General features: G+C 31.4%; 1 protein-coding gene across 1 annotated transcript; it reads right to left on the bottom strand.

Moving 5' to 3' along the window:
• Nucleotides 1-364: 364 nt before the first annotated feature.
• Nucleotides 365-14,771, bottom strand: LOC129229525 (U-scoloptoxin(01)-Cw1a-like). Its single transcript, XM_054863844.1, has 5 exons — nt 14,711-14,771; nt 11,163-11,206; nt 6,355-6,389; nt 3,802-4,008; nt 365-1,023 (listed from the first exon to the last, which is right to left on the bottom strand). Exons 2-5 carry the CDS (start codon nt 11,191-11,193, stop codon nt 772-774), a joined length of 525 nt encoding a protein of 174 aa, XP_054719819.1. The 5' UTR covers nt 11,194-11,206; nt 14,711-14,771; the 3' UTR covers nt 365-771.
• Between the last annotated feature and the right edge of the window lie 7,290 nt (nt 14,772-22,061).

Here is a 22,061-nt window from a genome sequence, read left to right as displayed (position 1 = left end):
ACGTTAGAATAAGATAAACCATAATTAGCAAAAAATACGTTTTGTTGTTGTCAAATATCGATGGTGATTGCGGTACAATTATGTTTTATGTATGCTGCAAGAAAAAAAAAGCATAAAAACATTTAAAACATTAGTTTGGCAATTGATTGAACTTAAAGACTTCTAAAATTAAAATTAGTCTTTTAAAATTTTCTAAAAATCAGGATATAATTCTATAAAATTACAGAAATTTGTGTTCATTTCACGATAACCGTAGCTTTATTTTAATGGAGCTATTACTTACATAGAGAGTGCAATCTGAAAATTTCTTACTTTTCTTTTTTGGTAACACATTTTTGTAGCCTTTTTCTTTAAGGCGTATTAAGCCTCAGTAAGTGAAAATTATCTTCGTAACAATAGATCTAAGAATAAAAATATTAATCAACTCAAAAAACACAAATAATGAAGAAAAAATGCAAAACACTGCAATATTTTCTTCACGATCTGTACCTTCCTCACGTTGACTGTTGGTTTTAAGCACATTTTAGCACAAAGAATTTTTGATAACTTTTCATGTACGAAGTCCAACTATTAGTGTAAAAAAAAGAACTCCATTACTACGAAGATAATTTTTGAGCTTCAGATTTCATTTTTTTAAAATTACTTTCTTTTCATAAAAATTAGAAGCAGAAAAAAAAATGTTTTCATACATATTTTTTCTTTTAACTCTCTGAAATGTAGAAATGGCCATAAAAGAAAAAAATGATGTATCTTTTGACTAACAGAAACTTTTCATTTTCGTTTACTATCGAAATCAAATCTCCTTCGCACCGGTTGATACTGAGCCACAGGTTTCACTACTCTTCTGCCATATAGTTCAGGTTCAATAAGAGGGGCAGCACGCTGGACGTCCTGGTCATCCAAGAAGTGAACTTCCGGGTCAGCTGCTTCGACGTGGGCATTGAGGTAATAGAAGTCCTGTGCGTGAATGCATGGGACTGCATCTTCTGGATATGTGCAGGTAAACGTCAACTGATTAAAGACCTGAAACACATTGAAAAGTGTCGCAATGTAAATTTATCAAACACATTCAATTGAAATACTATTGTCAAATACATTTACAGAGAGTTTAATAGAAAGGAACGTGGAATCATTCATAATGTGCCTGATACTTAGTGCACCACAAAGAGTTTTGCAACAAAAATGTGCTGTCACTTCCATATTCTGCCTGAATTTCGAGCTATTTAGTAAAGTTAATCCTCAAGTGACCGAATTCTAAAGAAAGGGAAAAATAAAGTTCAAAGTATAGGATGTGCTAATGTGAATTGTCTGCATTTATTTTTCAAAAGTTTTTTTTTCCTACTTTTTTTTACAAATCTCATAGGATGTCTAATGTCTCATGGCTTGTCTTTCATTTTGTTAGAAAATTTATTTTGTTTAAAACGAGAGTACACATAGAAGATGAAGTAATAATAAAATATTTACTTACATAAAAATGTTTATCAGACAGTTTAAAATGTGAATGGTTTTTTCTGCTCAGTCAAATTATATGAATTTATCGATATTTAGATATTGTTATATGGCATGTCATGTCATTTAAGGATGATTCTTGAAGTCATATCAAAATCTCATATGTGTTTCACATGAAAGAATGGTGTTAATGAGTAAAAAAATTAATTTTAGGATTTTGAAATCCAAAATTTATCGTTTTTAAAGTAAGAACCTCGTATGAGGTTCAGGACGATGAGATGATAAAGTTGTTGGTATTTCTGTTAACAGTAAAAATCCTAAATAAGGAAACAAATCAGACCGAAGCTCATAAAAAACTACATAGATTGCGTTTCAATGCTCCAATGTATGTAAGCTTTACTAAGTAATTATATAGAGAAGCAGTGCTACTTTTCATAATAAAATTGAAGTGACTGATGACTGTCTTTTTAAGAGTCAAAAAGCTTCACGGATCTTTTTCCCCCGCTATCGAGAAGCTAGAGAACTTATGTCTTAGCACTTTTTGTTCTGAGTTTTGTATTGTATATTTTGTAATGTGTTTTGGTCAAAGATAGTTGTTTTTGAGCCTATTGTATTGGAAATATATATTAAAAAAATGTATCTGTATCTATGGATCTGTACAAACGGTAGCTTGTTCTAACTGCCGAGTCAGTATTACATTTTAATGTGGTAAGTACATTGCTCAAAAAATCAGGGAAGCAAGCAAAAAGAGAAGAAACAGTTGCCAGATAGCAGTGCAAGGGCAAAAATGGAGAATACACGTGTCACAAAATGCACACGTGGATAGCAATTGCGTGTAGCAAATTCAATGTAGCAAATGCAGTAAAAAATACATTATGTCATACAGCAATATGTCTTCTGATCTTGTCACAACCGTGCTGGGTCGAGTTAAGATCAGGAAGGCATGCTGTCTCTCCATACGTTCTATTGTTTGAGCTTCAAGGAAGTTTTAGTTTTCCACACGACAAGTTGAATGAGTCAACAGAAGGGAATCACCAATTGCTGCTGCGCATAATGTGACATAAAAACATGAAGCCTCAGAATCTTGCCTGCATACCTACGGGCCGTCAAATTTCCTTTTTGAATGATATGCAGAATGCAGATCTGTACATTTCCCCATGCTGATTCCAACACATGGCATTAAATTAATCATATGTAATATGATCTTTCTTGAACAAAGATGGGGTTGTTTCGAGTGCCACTTTCTCGCTGTACCAAAACACGTCTGGTGTCTCACTGCAAATGGATAAGGGACTCGTTAGCGAGCAGAAGTTCGCTTCAATCACGTTGACTGTAAGCTCGATGTTCTGTAGCCTACCGTCTTTGGTTCATACGATGTCTTGCAGTGGACAAAAATACAGATATTGACTTATATGCGTACATTCCACTCTGATGAAACATATTTCGCATTGCCGATTGTCGTGCGACTCTTAGCTCTTTTTCGAAACGAAACTGTTTTCGTAGCTGAGTATATTTGTTCTGTCTTGACAAATTGTCAACAGGATTTAGCGATCGTCATTTACTGTAATATCAAGTAGACGCTCTTATTTTATCTAACGTCTCACATTCCCAGTTTTTTGAAATCGATTACAATCTTGTAATGAATATTTTTGACCCTCCATCGTTGTCTGCTACACTTGATGTCTGGCCGGATTCCAGTAGCCCGATAATAAGCCTCGCCGTGGATTCTGGTAAATCACGTTGTCGTGGCATTTTACAATCATTGTTTTCGAAACAAAAGCCTGACGGTTGAATCTCACCAGTCAGACAGTGAAAAAAGAGGTTTTTGCGAAATCACGACTTTTACACTTATGTGTTTTTTCTGCTTTTTTACGTTGGAAACGTTGATTTGCATACGAAGTTTAATTCCTATGTTTTCTGCCACGCTTTAAAACATGGGAGCTATATTTGACATCAGTTTTCTGAACAATTATTTGCATAATTTTGAATAAAACCCTGTACTCCCCTAATTGCTTTCAGCAGTGTTAATCTTTTATTCTGAGTTTATGTTCTGAAACTAAGTTTGAAGTTTAATACTTAACATGTGTAAATATGTAACATAGTGTGTACTCAAGATAAAAAAGTTAATCCTTAACTTTGCAACATCCCTAGAAATTTCAATAACTCAGTCTATACCATGCCCCCTCTCCTCTCTAAATGGGCATTCCTGCTTATTTAGTATGTTGCATTTCATTCCCTAAAAAACTTCATATAAATTTTATCAGTTTTTATATATTTAAAATCTCTTCCAATACGATTTGTTAATGTACAGATATAAAAACAAGTTAAGGAAAAAAAAAACAAATGAAGTACCGTTTGATTGCCACAGAGGAAACTGTATTGATGGGTTGCAATGGTTCCATCGTAGTTCTCCGTTGAGTAGCAAATGTGGAAAATTTGGCAGTTGTTGTCCACATCGGCGTAGTAGCCATTTGCGAAGCAAGTAAAAGTACTTCTGATGGGTCCTACTAGTAACTCAGCTCCTTCTGGCAGGGCGTACTTTTCCTTCGCTTTAGATTTCTAAAATAAAAAAAAAAAAACATTTCCTTAAAACTTGCAGATTACGTTTTAACTTTTTGACGCATTCTTATTCAGTCACGAGGAACTCTCCAGCTGAAAGTAACTCGTGTATTGAAACAGAACTTCTCTTTAACTTGAGTTAAACCAAAAGTAACATATCATATGGGGTGGTCCGCAAATGATGTTACACTTTGAGGGGTAGGTTGTAAGTGAAATTGTGAGAGTTTGTGACACGGGGGAGAGAAGAGGTAACAAGAAGCGTGACATCGCACATTTTTTAATAAAGATAGACTTATGAGCAAGAGGAGGGGTGAGAGAGAGATGAAGAGTGACACTATGTGCCAAAGGGCTCCCCTTTATCTTCAAAGTGTTGAATCCCGTTGAAAAACGTTTGACTTGATTTATATGGGTAGCCCTTACGCAAAACTTCTGCTTTGTCACAAGACTTATTCTTAGATAGCAACTCACGAGTTCTTTTAAGGTGATCTTTCAAAAATTGTGAAGAACAGTGCGATCATCAACAAGTCCGCTCTTCAGGATACACTTGAAACGGTTTGAAAAGTTAGTGTACTTGTGTAACCAATATGCTCGTTTAGATTAAGAATTGAAAATGGGACACCATACAAAAACAAGACACTGAATTCATGTTCAGTCTTTAAGGCTGTAAGTGAAATCTATCTTCTTTAAGTGCTTTCAAAAACTTTTTTAGCCTGCACTTTTTTATAAATGGCTTGGAGTTTATTCTGTTATACAAGGACTGAAGGACTGTCATATTAAACGTTGCTTCGTTTCCTGAATTAAATTTTTGTTCTCTTTCTTTGACTAAGTTGCTGCAATACGAGAAAAAAAAACGAAATTCTCAAATGCCATTTTTTTTTGCTTAGTTTGTTTCTTGTTTTGCGTGTCAAAATTTGGGCGTTTTCATCATCATCAACAAAAAAAAAAAAAAAAGAAAAAGAAAGAAGCAGGTTTAACGTAGAAACATCAGCGAAAGTTTTGGGGCTACAATAACTCCTTTTCCACGCAAAAGAAGTGAGTCTATGAATGATATCCGACCGTAGAGGAAAACTCATCAATTGGCTCATATAAAAGGGATTCTTTAAAACCCCAAAACACGTGTCTGGAATTTTTATTAATTGTTTTCAATTTCAATACTAAAAGACGGTAATAAAGCTAAAATACTAGTGATTGTCAGTACGTTGCATACTAAATTAACTTTTAACCTCTCAAAATTTCAAGCTTCCAGTGTAATAACGTTTTCTGCAATTTTAACCTAAGCATTGCAATACGTTTAAAATAGCTGACCCGACAGTTTGGAGCACTTCTTTGGGAGATCTCCAGGATTTTGATCTTGGATGCTGAAAAATTGCAAGGGATAGTTTTCAAGGGATCTCAGCACCTCTATAAAGTTTCATCCAATACGGAGGTGGCCAGGTAGGGAGCACTAAGTAACTTGACATGGAATGATTCTATTATTATTTGTATCTTCAAAAAGTGTTTTTTTTTTCTGTTTTCTCATGTTGTTTTAGTTTTTACATTTAGTTTTGAATTATGAACATATTTATTGTCTTAATTTGTTCCTCCAGTTTTGATTATGCATCTTAGATGCAATTTCTGTCTGGAATGTCTGAAAGTTAATTTGTATATAGATAATTTGAACTTTGTCAAACCATTATTTTATAAATTTTGGGCAATTTCAGACTTTATTATAATCTTTAGCTTCTGTCATTTATGATGTAGCTATTAATCCAAGAGAGATATTGTAAATTTGGCTTGAAATAAAACACATTTAGTTAGATTTATCTTCAGAAGAAAATTTCTACGGATAATATCATATTTTAAGATATCAGTTCAATTCGCGAACTACATTATTTTGAACATTTTCTTAATATTTTAGATATCTTTCTTAGATGAAAGGTTGCAAACAATGGTTTGTCCTTAGAAAAGGTTTTTTTTTTGTAAACTACTTTAATGCTATTTAATTAGTTTCTTACATTTAAAGATATGACTTAACAAATGAAGAGGCATTTAATTTCTTCCAATTTTGGCTTTTATTTGTTTTTGTTTTTAATTTTGAAGTCACAAATTATTTTTCATGCTATTATCATTCTGTGATATTATAATGAGCACTGTGCTACAAGGTGATTTGTTGTTTTTTGAGTTAGCTGTACAAAATATAAAACGTTGATGGCTTTTTTTTCTTAAATTTCAAAGTTCAATAAAGAGAATATTGTTAAAAAGTCATTGAAAATTTTATGTGTAAGAAACAATTTCAAATGCAAGAGAGAGAGAGAGATTTTAACTTTTTTGATATTTTCATAATTATAATGAAGTAAAAGGACTTACCACCGCTGCTGCTTCTAGTATAATCACTCCGAACACTAAAAAATGAAAAAAAAAAAAAAGATAATTAATAAAATAAATACAATTCTAAAACGCTTGATCATACCACGTTAGTTACTAAGGTGTAAAAAATATATGCATTGACATTATACCATTAAATGAGTAAGATTTCAGCCAAATTAAGTTGACTTGTGGCGTTTATCGTTTAAGAAACTGGTTTTTATTTTCTTACATAAGGGAGGGTGGCCCAAAGCGGGTAGGTTAACGAAGAACGATCGAAAATTGCAGCTTTTGGCTTTTTATCGTAACAGTTTCGGTTTTATTTCCTAGAAAGGATCTTGAGCTTCAAAATAAAAAGTAATTTTTGCATTATTTCAAACTCAAATTTCATTTATTATCCAACATTACAAACACTCGAAGAACGTGCTTTTCCGTACCAGGGGACCTAAATTGGGTAAGCCATTCGGGTAAAGCGGGTAAGCTTAATTAATTGTTATTTGATACATTTATCAGTCAAAAATGAAGAAATATATGATTAAACCAATTGACCAGCTAAATGCCATTATCAAAAGTTAATAAATAAAGTTACACTTATCGAGTTATAATTAAACATCTAAATCAGCACATTCGTTTGTATAACATAAAGAAATAATTGATTAAATCAATAGCTAATTGCCATCATTAAAAATAACTTTTCAAAGTTATACTTGTTCAGTTTAAATAGAAAATCCAAGTCAGTACATTTGCCAACAAAAGGTATAGAAAATGGGTATACTCGCTTTGCCCAAACCACTTTGCCCGAAAGCACGTTTTTTATTTCAATAATTATATGAAAAACTTAAGTTAAAAAAAACGGAATGACCATCGTAGTTTGTAGGTGGACAGTGTCAGAATAACGTAATATTATTGGCAATGAAAAAAAAAAGCTGGTCTTCAAATACTCACAAGTTACATACCTTCAGTTTTTTTTTTAGAAATTATGAGTTTTTTTTTTAGTCAATTGCCCATACTTGGGACAGTACCCTAGCTTGGGACATTTTGCTGAATTTAGTTTTGACGGCTGGTACACCTGCTGGTATTTCACCAGTAAGAAATAAATGGTGTCACAGAATAAATGAATAGTTATCTTATGAGGCTATGTTGAGTTGAAAATTCATGTATCAGCTTTATGGGTTATTTTTATGATTTTGAAAATTTCAGAAAAATATGCGATTTTGAAGTACGGAAATAACTTTGGTTATCTACGCTAACTGAGAAGCATTAGACTGAATTTGTTTCACAATTCATCTGGGCTATGTACATGTGTTTTATTTGGGCAAATTCATTTCCACCCAGCTAATTCAGCTGAACTTATTTATTCATAAATTTGAGAAATTTCAAATAGCTCCAAACTTGGGACCCTGTTCTAAGTTAGGGTACTAAGGCATAAAAAGTGTCTATGAGCAGTGGCCTAGCTACAGATTCTGCCGCCCTGGGCAGCTCCTCTATTCTAAACGTTCTTATTCTTAATATTTCATACCATAACAGGACAGAACAGTTGTCACAGTTGAAAAAGTTTGCATCTGTTGATGAGCAATACTCGTTTTGCCAAAATATTACATATATTAGTTCTACTAATGGAAATGAAGCACAGAGTATAGATGATGCTAATTTATTTGTAGTGAATTTCAAGTATTATGAAATAAAAAAAAATGAATGAAAAGATGTGAAATAAGGACCATAGAGAGCTAAATATAAGCTGCGTTAATAATTATTCGGGTCACTAATTGCTTTTATGCTTAAAAATATAGAGGGGAAAGAAGAAATATTACATTCAAAAGAATTAAGAAGGCTTGGGAGACATTCAATATTTTCAGGAGCAAGTGTACATTCTGAAATCATTAAAAGTTTACAAGATTGTATTATTTCTATCTAATGGTATTTTTTTTATTCTGTTGTAAAATAAACTTCTTTAAAATGATAGTTGGTGTCCCAAACTATTATCTATTGTTGAAAACATGAAAGAAAGATCAAAACAATAAGTGTCCCAAGTTAGGGAGGGAAGTCTCTAACTTGGGAGAGTGAACATTTTTTTGTTTTATTTTAAAAAGGACATATCTACACATCTATTCCTTGTTTCGAGGTGAAGTACTAAGGCACATCCTAAAAATAGAGTACTTCAGTCGAATGTAAACGTAAAGGTAAACGTTCAAAACTGTCCCAAGTATTGGCACTTGATTGTATTTTAAGTCTTGTTACGTCATGCCAGTCTTGTAACGTCATGCCAGTCTTGTTACGTCATTCACCACTGCTTCACTGGATCCTACTGAAACTGGGGGGTCTTAGGGTAATCACGACATACGTATGCATTGCCGCTTGCACACGTTGTGGCAGCATACAAGGGTCATTCTTCAAAAAGTGTAACTTTTCTGTCACACGACTTTTACAGAAAAAATTCTTAAGAACAATTCATTTAACAATGCTTTTTAATTTCATCAAAAATATATCTATTTAAACCTGCCAACAAGTTTTTAATAATAGCTTTTATTTTAGTATATTTTTGGTTCACAATATGTGAATTCTTCCGTAGCATGTCACAAACCTTGTTTGACTGTTTATGTTGCTAAATAACTTGTTTAATTAATATATATATTTATTTATGTGTTATTCCTTTCACAAGTGTCTCAAATACTAATTGTTTAAGTATATTTAATTTTTTAATATTGTGTTTTAGTTCGTTTCTTAGGATAAGTAGTCACACAAAAAAATTCTCACCTCCGTTACCTAAACAGAAAATGCCATTCCTCATTAATACGTGGCATTAATGACATCAAATTTTATTTTCCATAACACAAGGGAGTCCCCTTGTTTATTTTCAGCCATAAAAAAGTTCTGAGATTTTTGTCGAAAAACAAGAAGATAGATTTTGTTTTAAAAACTAAATGCGGTTATTGTAACTTCTCACCTCCGTGAACTTCAATATCAGGGATGTAAATTAATGTAAAAAAAGAAATGAACATGTTTTCATATGCTTAACATGTGCAGATTGTAGCAAGGAAAAAAAACATATTTCCCTGAAAAATGTGTCCATTAGGCCTATATTAACGGAAAATTCCTCATCTCCGTGAATCTCACCTCCGTGACAGACCTTATGAATGTCATTAATTCTGAGGTGAAAATAAATTATGGAGGGGAAATATGTCAATCTTAGGCATTCTACCACAATTATAATTTACCAGTATATTCTCAAATTTACTAAATACTATTTTTTAACACACATTTGAACTAAAAGGATAACTACTAACTAATCCGTACTTTAGTTAAGAGAACTTAGTATTAGATTCCCTCTATTCATTGCTTGCACATTGAACAAAATTACTACTTTGATATTAAATTGGCCTCAATTTTTAAACATTAAATTTTTTCCTCTTTTTTTTATATCTGTGAACAAGGCATTATTATTTTTTATTTATTTATGAGTAAAATAATTGTTACTTAGCTGGGCCATTGTTTATGGTTGCTTCTAGTAGGTAACACTTTCATGTAAGAATGAAAAAAAAAAAAAAAGAAATCAAAAGGTTTCGAAATTGAAAAATATTTGCATTAAAAAATTACGTTTTCTTGAGAATGACCCACAAATGCCTATCCGCTTTGGGTAACGTACACGATTTGGGAAACCCTCTCCTATTTCTGGAGATACAGAGACTTATAAAGAATCGTTGTTTATTTTCAAAGTTACTGTTCTATTTGCTTCTTTTTTGTTTTCCAAATATAATTGAACCAATAATGTGAACCAGTGCAGTTGTTTAATGTCAAGGTTATGAAATAAGAGATTTCTTTCCTACTCTTTATTTAAAAATAAAACTTGGAAATATTGAACACACCTAATTGCATCGTTACAATAATTCTAAAGTTATTGCTTGGAAGCAATTATTAGAGCGCACTTTCTTGATTGTAATATTCTGCATCAGGGACTGCAACACACTGATAAACACTGATTTAAATAACTATACGATGAATTATTTTAAATATCTAACTAATTATATACGATCTCTTAATTTTCAATAACCTTTTGAAGTCGGGGCCTCCTATAAACTACTACCTAGCGTAACTGAGTAGGTTTAGTTTTAAAGACTAATTTCGCGTTATAGTTAAAAAAGTGTTTAATTCAGGATTCGGTGGGTTGTCAGTTACGTTATGTAGTTGTTTATAGGAGGCCCCGACTTCAATAGGTCATTAAAAATTAAGAGATCGTATATAATTAGTTAGGTATTTAAAATAATTCATCGTATAGTAATTTAAATCCGTGTTTATTTTATAATTCGGTGCTTAATTTAGTTAATTTTTTTACTGGAATTGTAAAAAAAATTTCATTTCTATGTTTGGGTAGGAAATAGAATGTAAGTGTAATCAGTTATTTTTTGCTTTTTAGTTCCTGGGTATTTTTTGAAGCCGGTTTTTTTTTTTGTATTTAAGTTTTTTTTTTTCTTTTTTATAAAATTTACTTTTTCTGATTTACAGTCTCCTCCATAACAGAGTCTCAATTATTTAATATTCGTTGACTTACATTTACTGCAATTGGGTTCTACATAAGTTTTGTTTCCAGTCCCTTTATTCTGAATTTCAAAAAAAAAAAAAAAAAAAAAAATCAGCCCCCCCCTATGGTAAACTTTAAGACTAAACCCTTTTTAAGCAAATCAATAAAAAAGAGGTTAATTTTCTGCAATTACAATATTTTCACGTTATTGTTTAAAAAAAATATATCGCCCAAGCAAAGAGGCCAAAAGTATTTATAATTACAACATAAAAGTAGATTAGGTAAGATTACTTACTTAAGATCAAGAGGGCGAAAATTATCTTCATTTTAGTAGCAGAGCTAAAAAGAGAAAAAAAATCACGTATTAGTTAGAACATGTCAAAGCGTTTCATAATTTTTTGAAATCTCGCATTCAGAAATCGTACAGCGGTTTTGTAAGAGATTCCATATTTTAAAAGTTGAAACGTAAAATAAACTTAGTCTGTCGGCTCTGGCAAAGTAAAATAATTTAGATAACTTAAAATTATAAAATCGAAAAAGAAAAATGACATTGTGTTTTGAAAATTAGACTATAATGAAAAGACAATAAAAACTTCAAATGTTTTTTTTTTCATTTTGTAAAGTATTTGTACTTTAAATAAAAGAAGAAAATTAACATTTTGTCCTATATATGTCCAAGTTATAGTATATAATTTTTTAAGGATAAAATCATTTATTCATTTAAATAAAAAAATTACAATAAAAATATGTTTATTTAAATGAATAAAGGAATTAATCGATGAAATAATGAATACACAAAAAATAAACAAACAGGGAAGAGTGTTGTACCTTGGGCACTTTTCATATTTTAATTTTTAACGTCAATTAAATGAATCAAATTTAAAATCTAAAAGTCACATTAAAATGTCCCAACACACTTCTATGCAATATATTTTTTAACATTCAGACAGTTTGAAAATAAAATATTGCCTGCCATTTAAAGTAAAGCTTCCAAGCTGTCCCAAGGTACAACCTCCTATTGTATCTTGGGACACATCCTGTTGTATTATGGGAAAGTCTTCATAATTCAGGATACAGCCATATATACTTGAGCCATTTTTGCACCAGAAAACCAAAAAAAAAAAAAAAGTTTTTCAAAGGAAGTGAATTAAATCTTGAATAATTAATTATGAATTATGAATAATCCATTATGAATTATTATCTAACATTAAATGTGTTTAAAAGATTACATAAGATTAGAACATTGTTCCATGTTCCTAAACATATCTTAATTATTAAGAACCATGCACATGTTGTACCTGGGAACGTGTCATATGGTACAAAATGTTTGGCTGTCCCAATGTACAATTACCACGTTGTTTAAGAAAAACCAAAATGATGGTCAATGAGGATGTATTATCATTATTTTCTCATAAGTAAAATATTTAAGGTGCAACTCTTTTTATAATAAAATAAAATTCATATGATTAAATTTACAAATAAAAAGACAGATAATGAATTAAAAATGAAGAAAATATTCACCTTGGAGTCATAAAATTTTCTTTCTCTCACAAAATCTTCAATTTTACTCATTTGATGCTAATTTTTACTATGGCACCATTTAGGGGTGAAGGTTACTATTAGAGATTACAAAAGCATGGCTGCTAAAAATAGATTCTTAGAAATTAGCAGTGCCCCAAGGTGCAAACGTCCCAATGTACAACATTCTCCCCTTATATAACTAAAGTAGTAAGTTATTAAATGTGTGATTTGAATTAGTGAATGAATAAGAAAGTAAGTGAATAAAGAAATTAATGAGAATGAATCAATTAGTTCGTAAGAGTTTTAGCAAATGAATGAATAAATATACGAAATGAACTATTTTACTTGTTCCATTTACTTTGCCCGAGATGCACTTCACAAATTGTACCAACATTTAAAATTGAAATCTGACAAAAATTAAAGAAATAACTGCATCATTGAAGATCAGCACGACTCAAAACATTTTCAGAATGTTGAAAACATGACCGTTATAATTATGCAATGGCAGAAAATATTTTTGTTGAAGCACTCAGTATTACAAATTAAGTAAAATTTTGAAAATGACTTGTTTATCAGGAACCGTGATCATATTTTTTGACTATAATCGTCCAAGTGCTTAATAACATATTTAAAATATTACCAGTAAAATTCTCCAAAAGATCAAGGTGTATTGAGCATTAAAAAATCACGGTTATTTTTGATGGTTTTAGATTATTATTTTTTTTAAATTATGACCACTTTATTCCACTCCAGATCCCACACGCAAGAAAAAGAAAAGGCCATTTAGCTATTTAAACCATTTTTTTTCATCCGAAAATTCAGTGCTGCATGTTCTTTATTAATGTAATGTAAAATAACGACCAAAAAATTTAAGTTTTATAAGCAATTTCTTTACTTAATATTTACCTTAGTTGAAAAACTTGTATTTCATGCCCTTTTTACCCGAACAGACCCTATAATTTATGGCAAGAAAATCTTGAAATAGTCACTTCTTTTTTTATAATTATGTGGATACGTTAAAATTAAATAACTGATTGACAGTGAAACTTATTATATGAAATAGAAACTAATTGTCATAAAATATAACTAAAAATTATAACAAGAAATTTAAATGAAAAATTATCTAAAACAATTATAAAATTTACTGCGTCAGTTTCCTCTTTTTGCTTTTCAAACGACGTCACACAGTGGAAGTTGTATAAACTGCTATTACGCGTACTATATCGTATGCTTGTTTGTTATTTCTATAATATTAACCGCTAAAAATGATTTCAGGAAGGTCTCATGACATGATTTTTCTTATGCTCTTCAAAAATGCATCTACCTTGAAATGAACGAAATGAAAGTAATAATAAAAAAAAAAAACCCCTGAAAAACATGAATGAGGAAAACAACCTTACTTAATTACATATAATTACAAATTACGCTGCAAAAGAAAAATGCCATCTCTAAACTACATCAGTACCATTCATAAAAAATATTTCTGTAGCAAAAATATTGCACACATAAAGAGGTAACTATTGTATTTGGCAAGGAAATTATTGCCAAACCCTGTTCTGATGATAATTTCCTTTTCAATTTAAAACGTCTAACTAGCACAAGAGTTCCCCTTCCCCCTCCAAAAGGTGATGATTAACTCCCTTAAGTACTATGAAGAATCCCCAGAACGAGAGTTCCCCCAAACTGAGATCAAAAACCTTCCCAAGCAACCCTCCTGAAGACAAAAGTAAAAAAAAAGAACTTTTGAGGTTAGAAAAGACGCTCCTTGTACCACCGAAATAAGCGTATGAAATATACTCTCTCACTTACTTCTGTACAAAAGCACATCTTTATTAATATGAGAGTATGAATGAAATATAATTTAAAAATACAAAAGTAGAATACTCTTTGACTTCTCATATTTATTTTCCGAATATTCTATTGAATTCTGAATGTTTTTGCATTTAGGAGAAAGCCACTCAGATATTTAATAATCCATATTAAAACACAATACTTTTTAAAAAGATAAGTTAAATTAATACTTTATCAATATCAAGAATCCCTTTTCTCCATTAAACCCGTTTCATTAATATTCTTCAACATTATGTTCGAAAGGGGAAAAAACCCCACAGGAATAACAGATTAAAAGATATTGGATATTATTCCACATTTCTCCTCATTTGACACTCAAATTTATCTTAAAATCCCCAATTTTCATTTAAAACCACTTTAGATTCAGTTACAGTAGTCCTAATCTTAAAAAATACCTCTTATCACACGCCGCTACATGAATAAAAATTCCTATCGACCGACACTGAAAATAAGAACCGACGACAATCTCACCTGTATGATGTACCTTTCTCAGACGACGAATTGACTCTTGCGACCCTGACCCTGGTGATGACTACCTGTTATATATACAGCGGCTCAGGTGTGGCCAAAAACAACAAACGCAGTTTAAAAACCCGGGCCGTCCAATAAGCGGTGATTTGTTGCTGCAAGCTAGTGACTTGGGTGAACTAGTCCTTGAGGATTTCACTTTCAAAGGTGACCTTGAGACTTCTATTGACCTGAAACAGTGGGATACCCCCCCCCCTTCTATGCTATGGGCGTAGTTGATGCTTCAAGAGTGATATATATTCCATAAATGTTAAGAGGGGGGTGTCTGAGAACTCCTGCTAGTGGATAAAATAATAATCATAAAAATTGCTCAATGTCTGAATTTTTGGAAGTAATTTTGAGGGTAAGAAAGGTTTCAGCTTAATTAATGAAAGCTTCGATTGGGAAATCCCTTGGGATGAGTCTGTGAGTGACAACCACAAAGATGATAGAATGCTCTCGAAATTTGGATTTCATGATGAGAGTAATTAGTTTTTTTTAGTTACGTATACATCTATTTTGTGGCAAAAATGCATAATTTGTACCAGTAAAGATTTCCTGCAATGAAAAGAGAAGATATATCAATTTCAGATACATACAATAATGTTTTCTATTTTTTTCTATTTCGAAGCACAATTCTAATTTTCTTTTATTTAAAAGAGAAAATCGAAGTAAGTTTTCTTCTGGAACAAATGCAACATTTAAAACTTTATTTTTTGTTTACTCGAAATTCTCAATTTACTTTGGGTATTCTTTTTATTTTAAAGTATTTTTTACGTGCTCACACATTAAAATCGAGGAATAAGTCATCATTTCTATCAGTTACTCAAGAAAGCTTAAGTTGAAGCACCTAAAACTGCAATAATAAATCACTCTATTGTTTGATAATGATGGAGAAGTTTCTTTTAATTCTGAAATACACGCATGCAGTTTTATGAAAATATGTGTACTAGGCGTTTTAAATTTTACTTTAGTCCTTAAAGTAAGGGAATGTCAGGCAAAGTGAATTGGCTGAATATTTAATCTGTTTTTAGCGTCACCTACCTGATAATATTTTATGTTGTAACACATGTAGGTTATTCCAGTGATGAATAAATTACCTCTGAACATCAAAGCATATGATAATACTAGTTATTTTCAAAAATTGATACTTTTTGTAACATTTTGTAGAGTACAAAAAATTATTTTTGTTACAATAAAACAATAAAGTTCTTGTGACTAACGTAATAAATATTAATTAAGACAAATATTCGGTGCGATATTTATTTATTTAAAACTACTAAGCTTTTTTCTTAATTTTAAATGTTTTGTTCAATTAATTAAGTGCATGCGGGTAAAAGAGGATGGAGGAAAAGTGAAATAGTTCATTTCTTTTTTATTATTTAATCATTTATTAAATTATTTGCGTATTTATTTATTAATAATTGAATCGAAATTCATTTATTTAATATTTTACGTATTTATTAATTAATTAACTTATTTTCTTATCCATTTGGCTATTTTATTCACTCATTTATTTCTTTAATTAATTAATTAATTAATTATTATTTTTCTATTATTTCAGTTATTCAATGTTTTTTAATTAGTCATTCATCTGATCAAAAATATTTTTAATAATAAATGAAAAATATTTTAGTTTTCACTTTACCCCGTGGAGAAAAAAGAAAGAAATTCTACTCTTTTAGAAAATACACATTTACACACTAAAATATGAAAAAATGTTTCGGCGTAAGTTTTATTATAAAATACATTGCTTTTCCTTAAAGTACTGTGATTTTTCAAAACAAATTTCCGATGAACAAAACAAATTTCCTTTTTTACTTTGCCTCACATTCATTCATATAAAGAAAAATCAGTTTCTATTATCAATACTAATTCTTCCACTAGTTCCAGTGAGTGGCTTTTGGAAAGAGAAAGATTTGATATCAAATATTGTAACGAGGATTTTTTTTTTTAATCGATACGTCTCAAAAAATCACCATTTATTTATTTTTTATCACTTAAATATAAAACCAAACCGTAGCATATTTTTGAGTATCTTATCAGTTTACAAACATTATTTTGTACATGCATGATTTTGTCAAATGAAATAAATATAAGTAAACTTGTTTCATTTTTAGAAAGATTTTGCGTTTTACACACTCGCTTTATTACTTAAAAGATGTATAAAAAATCTAAGTTAAATAAATAAATAAATAAATACAGTTGAACTCGCTCGCATTTATGAGTGCGAAGGGACCGCGATTTTTACTCGCAATAACCTCGGGGGGGGGGGGGGGACTTCATAAAATGCAAATTCGATCTTGGAAACTGAATTCATAGTGCGTATACATCACACTTTAGTGCCTCTTAATACTCTATCCTTCTCTTCTTTATATGGTTAATACATGTAGTAAAATAGGAAAATGAATTTTGTTAGGGTTATTGAATTATTTAGTAAAAATCCAGATAGCTTCGAACACGAAATTTTAAATTACTACACAAAACTTTATTTTGAGCATAGTAGGATAGACCAAGGTACATTTACGCGGATTTTTTTCAATCAATTTTCTAATTTTTATGTTTCAACTAAGGAAATTTTAGACATAATAGTTTTATGATGCAGTTAATGAAGTCAAAATTGGTATATTCAATTGTTGCTCAGCTTGTGTTTTTAATCGTTAAAAAAATATTTTTTAGTTCAAGTCGATTGCGCAAACTTGTCCCAGACACGGGGCACGTTTACGCATATTTATTTTAACACCTAACGTGGTTCTGTTAGTGTTTTAAACATAATGTCTTACTATCGCTAAAATAAATCAAATTTATTTCAGACTGAATAGTGTAGAATGTTGAAGCTGAAGGGACATGAAGACAGCACTGTATGTTTTTCTAAGCTATAAGATACGAATGTGTAACTTAATTAAAAATTTCATGGTTATTTTCAAAACTAAATAGTCGGAAACTAATTTAAAATGTTTGAGATAGTTTGGAGCGAAAAAAGTCTCAGGGGCACGTTTAAGTAAGACACAGAGCGATCGTAAAGGTGCTCCGACGTTCAACGCGTAAACTTGCCCAGTCCTAAAGTGTGGATTTATTTTTAACGTGCAAAAAAATTTAATAACATTTCAGTTCATAGAAATACTTTTTTCAAAAAAGGATAAAATTCCGCTATTTTTTATATATTTGTTTTTTCTTAACTAAGTATTATTTATTCCCAATAAGCTTCAAAACGTTCAATACAAAGTTTACTCAACTTAGTAGAAAACAGATTATTCTTTTTGCAAGCTGGACCGAAGCTCGACCAATGTTCAAAAACTTGTGAGAATATTTGCTAGGGAGCAGCATCAGAGTCTGTTATGACTGTTGTCTCTCCAGTTATAACTCGTTTTGAAAAAAGGGCACTGCGTGAACGAGCTCCGGTCTACCCTATTGTTATATAAATAGGAAATCCAAGTAGTAAAGAAATAAACTTTTTTGGGGGGTACTTTAATATCTAGGTGAGATTGGCATGCACCATCAGTCACTTTCACGATATTAATGAAAGGACGGAAAAGGGGTATTTGATATTCATATGTAAATACAAAATTGAATAAAACCTTGTTTCTTTTACTTTTAATTTCATCTTTTTAGACACTTATGCCTCCCTTGAAATTCTTCCACACACCCCTAGGGGACGCGCCTCTCCGGTTGAGAACCGCAGCGCTAGAGTAAAAAGTGTCTCAAGTAGGATGGGTTGTTCACAGTCGATGTGCAACTCATAAAGTCGTCAGAGAATGCATATACATATATTTATTCGTGGTTTAAAAGACAGCAATGAAACTTGAACTTTCTGCTATAAAAGAAAACTGTGTAAAAAAACAGTTTTCTTAATCTAGCGAAAGTATGAAGTTGCAAATCTCAATGGTAGCTTATTTATGCTGTCCACAATCTATGAGACGTATGAAAAGAGAATTATATATATTTTGTTAAAGAGTTGAAGGATGTCTATGGATCTGTATGCCATTATAAGATCCCCGAGTATCCTTTCCTGGTATTAAACGGTAGATAGAGAGATGTGTCATTGATTCACTCAGAATAGAATGTAGTATTTTCTTTTGAGATTTAGATTTTACCATAGCATTGGGAATTTCTAAGTAATTATAAGGCGTTTTAACTGCACGAAACTTGAGCCTATTAAGGCTCAAGTTCCTCGGAAGAACAGCCCAAATGACTGTAAATTTACTAAGAGCCTTCTAGAACTTTCTTCATAATTTCAGGATTTACTACAAACAACGTGCGTCAAGTGAGAGACTTAACAAAACGTAATACTAGTGCTATGAGATTTAGGGTTACCTCACAGAACCCATGGCCTCGAGCCAGTCTTACCCGCCAATCCCTAAAAAGCAATTAAAATAGGTTGGTGCGGGGGTTACTGGGGTGCTAAATGCTTGTGGTGCATTGATATCAATGTAGAAATTTAAAGATGATTTTGGTGATACAGTAGTCAGACGTTTGATGAGATGAAATTAATGAAAATTTAAACTGTTTACACGTTTAGTGTAAATTAGAATCATTCACACGTAGAGAATTGATTACTTAATAGTAAAAATCTTTCCAACGATTTCCAGCCTGAATTTGTCGTAGTGTAAGTACTAAGCAATGCTCGAAGCCTCACTAAAAAAGAATTGCTCAGTTTTATTTTGTTAGGACCTTTATTCCAGAGAATGTTTCAGAGATAAAAAACGGGGAAGCAATTAATTGAATTTTATCAAACTTCTCAACGTAATAAAAATGATCTAACTACACAAACTTCTTATTGATTCTTTCGGTAAATGACCTTTAACGAATCAACAATTTTGTCGCGTGTCCGTAGATTCGTAGAGGATGAATGTCCTGTTGAATATTGCGTAGGTCTAAGGCTGGACATAACTTTTCAACATTGTAGGATGATATGAGGTCGGAAACCTTTAGTACTAATCCGATACGATCGCTTCAGAATGCCAAATACGTCCGTTTACTTTCTTTTCCTTCTAGTATCTTTTGTTTTATTCTTCTTGAGAAATACCAAAACGTGAGAAAGTGACTCGTAAAGATTAAAGTTTATTACCTATCTTTAAGGTTGTTGAGAATGGCAGCGAACCAGCTCAAGAGAGCATTCGGTCTCGCCTATTAGGTAAATGGTGAAAGGTTTCTGGACTTTACTTTTCCTGTGTTTGATTTTGTCGCTAGCTTTGAAGTTGGGATAAATGACGGCAGTTAAGTTACAGTAAAAATTTCACCAATATTTAGTTAAGAATTTCAAAATTTGTACAACGTTTTAAAACGATAATTTACATTTTATTGCTGCGTATTTTTCCAGTTTAAAGATTTACTCAGTAATGTAAAGCAAAACAGTTACCTATCTCACGCAGAGAAGTCATAATGAATAAAGTCACAAAATATTAAATGACGTAGTGTTCCTTTGAGTTTACCCCTCAGTAAATGCATTTAAAACATAAAGACTGAAAACTAGATAGTTGATTAGTATACTGATAATATTCATAGCGCATAACATGCCGAAGTAAAAATTGGCATCACCACACACAAATGCCTAGAAATGTACACATAAAAATGTGAGTCTCAATATTCAAAGTAAGAGCTCTAAATATCACTTTAAAAGAATATAGAGAAGCTAAGAAAAAAATTAAAATTGTTGATGCAAGTATTGAATAGAAAATACTTGAATTTATGGAATCCAAAGGGTAAATAATTTCAGTGGAACTGACAGTTGTTGCACCAACGTAAGTTAAATGATACATATACTCAGTGTTTTTTCTGACGATTTTTCTGATCCAGGGCAAATCTTGAAGTTGCCACCCCTACCAAGCCCAGATCCATAAACATTGGGAATTCCAGCAAAAATTCTTCAGGGCCCCTAACCGCCCACTGGATTATTCATCCCCTTCCAAATAATAACTTGTTAAACGAGTGAGTGTTGTTTGTTTTTAACTGCCTTATTGTTTCTACCAATATTTTGATTTCATTCGTTAAAGTTATTTATTTATTATTATTATTTTAAGGATTTTAACTTACCTGTTTAAGCACTTCTAGGTTGTTATGTGGGTTTTTTAATCCTGATTTTGTAAAACTCTCCAAGTCAAAAATATATTCCAAAACTTCACTCCGCCTTCCCCCTTCTCCCCTTTCGTCCCATATCACGCTGTTTTCCATAAGCATAATGTTATCAAAAATGCGTGATGTTGCACGTCTTGTTATACTCGTCACAAACTCACAATTTGACGAACCCCCTCCCACGTCAAAGCCTGACGTTATTTATGGACATTCCCTTACAACTTTTAATAGGTCTAGCTTCATTTATATCATTTGCCATTAATACACCTGATCAGCTTTCTCATTCTGTATTAACATAAAATTTACCATTTATTCAATTGCCCTTTACCAATATCGATAAAATTAAGTAAATCCAACGTAGTCCATATGAAATGGTATAAATCCTGATGACATACATTGCAGAGTATACTTAATTATTGGGAATCGTGTTACTTTTCAACATTTCCGACTAGAAAAATCACTTTTAAAAAATGTTTGCTTTAGCACCGATTAACGTCGCATCCATTATGTCAGTCATGAAAGTCATGATCAACCAATTACTTTTCCTTCTCAAAACTTATAAGCAATCTGTCAGCAGCACGAGTGTGATGAATGAGAATATACCTTTCTTCAACTCTTAAGGATTTCCGCTTCAAATTTCAATAAAAATACAAACACCTTTCCGTTATAGGCACGGGTAGTTGGAGTATAGCAAACATGGGGAAAATAAAAACAAACTCTACTGTGGTAATATTTTAAACTAAACTAGTACTAGATAGTGAAGACTAGGCAACAGGTGATTCTGAGAGTTTCACGTGTTTTTAGACAGTGGTGTAGACGTCATCATTGTTTGAAGATGACTCTGTGGAAAAAGCTGTTTTTTAAAGTTTCTGTAATCCTACATTTTCTTTTCAGAAGGTATACGAAAGCGAACTTGTTTCAACTAGTTTTACTTGTCACGTGAATGTTTATTAAAATCATGTGTTTGTGAATTGATGTTCCGAACTAATTTTTATGCATAGTAAATTTTGGTAAATGATGCTTCACACGTTGTGGTAAACTTAGTTTCTTCAACAAATTTTAATTTTAGATGAATTCAAATTTCCGATTAAATTTTAACCTGAACATATCCTAAACATTTCTGTTGCCGGAATGCGATATTATAGTTAAATTTGCACTTAATCTAAATTTTTATTTTCTTGATTTTTTTTTCTTTTTGGTGAAACATTTGCGAAATAATGTACTCAAAAAGTTATAATAAATA

The sequence above is a fragment of the Uloborus diversus genome, chromosome 9 (genome assembly GCF_026930045.1).
Source record: "Uloborus diversus isolate 005 chromosome 9, Udiv.v.3.1, whole genome shotgun sequence".
Taxonomy (NCBI): domain Eukaryota; kingdom Metazoa; phylum Arthropoda; class Arachnida; order Araneae; family Uloboridae; genus Uloborus; species Uloborus diversus.
This window is presented reverse-complemented; position numbering and strand designations above follow the sequence as displayed.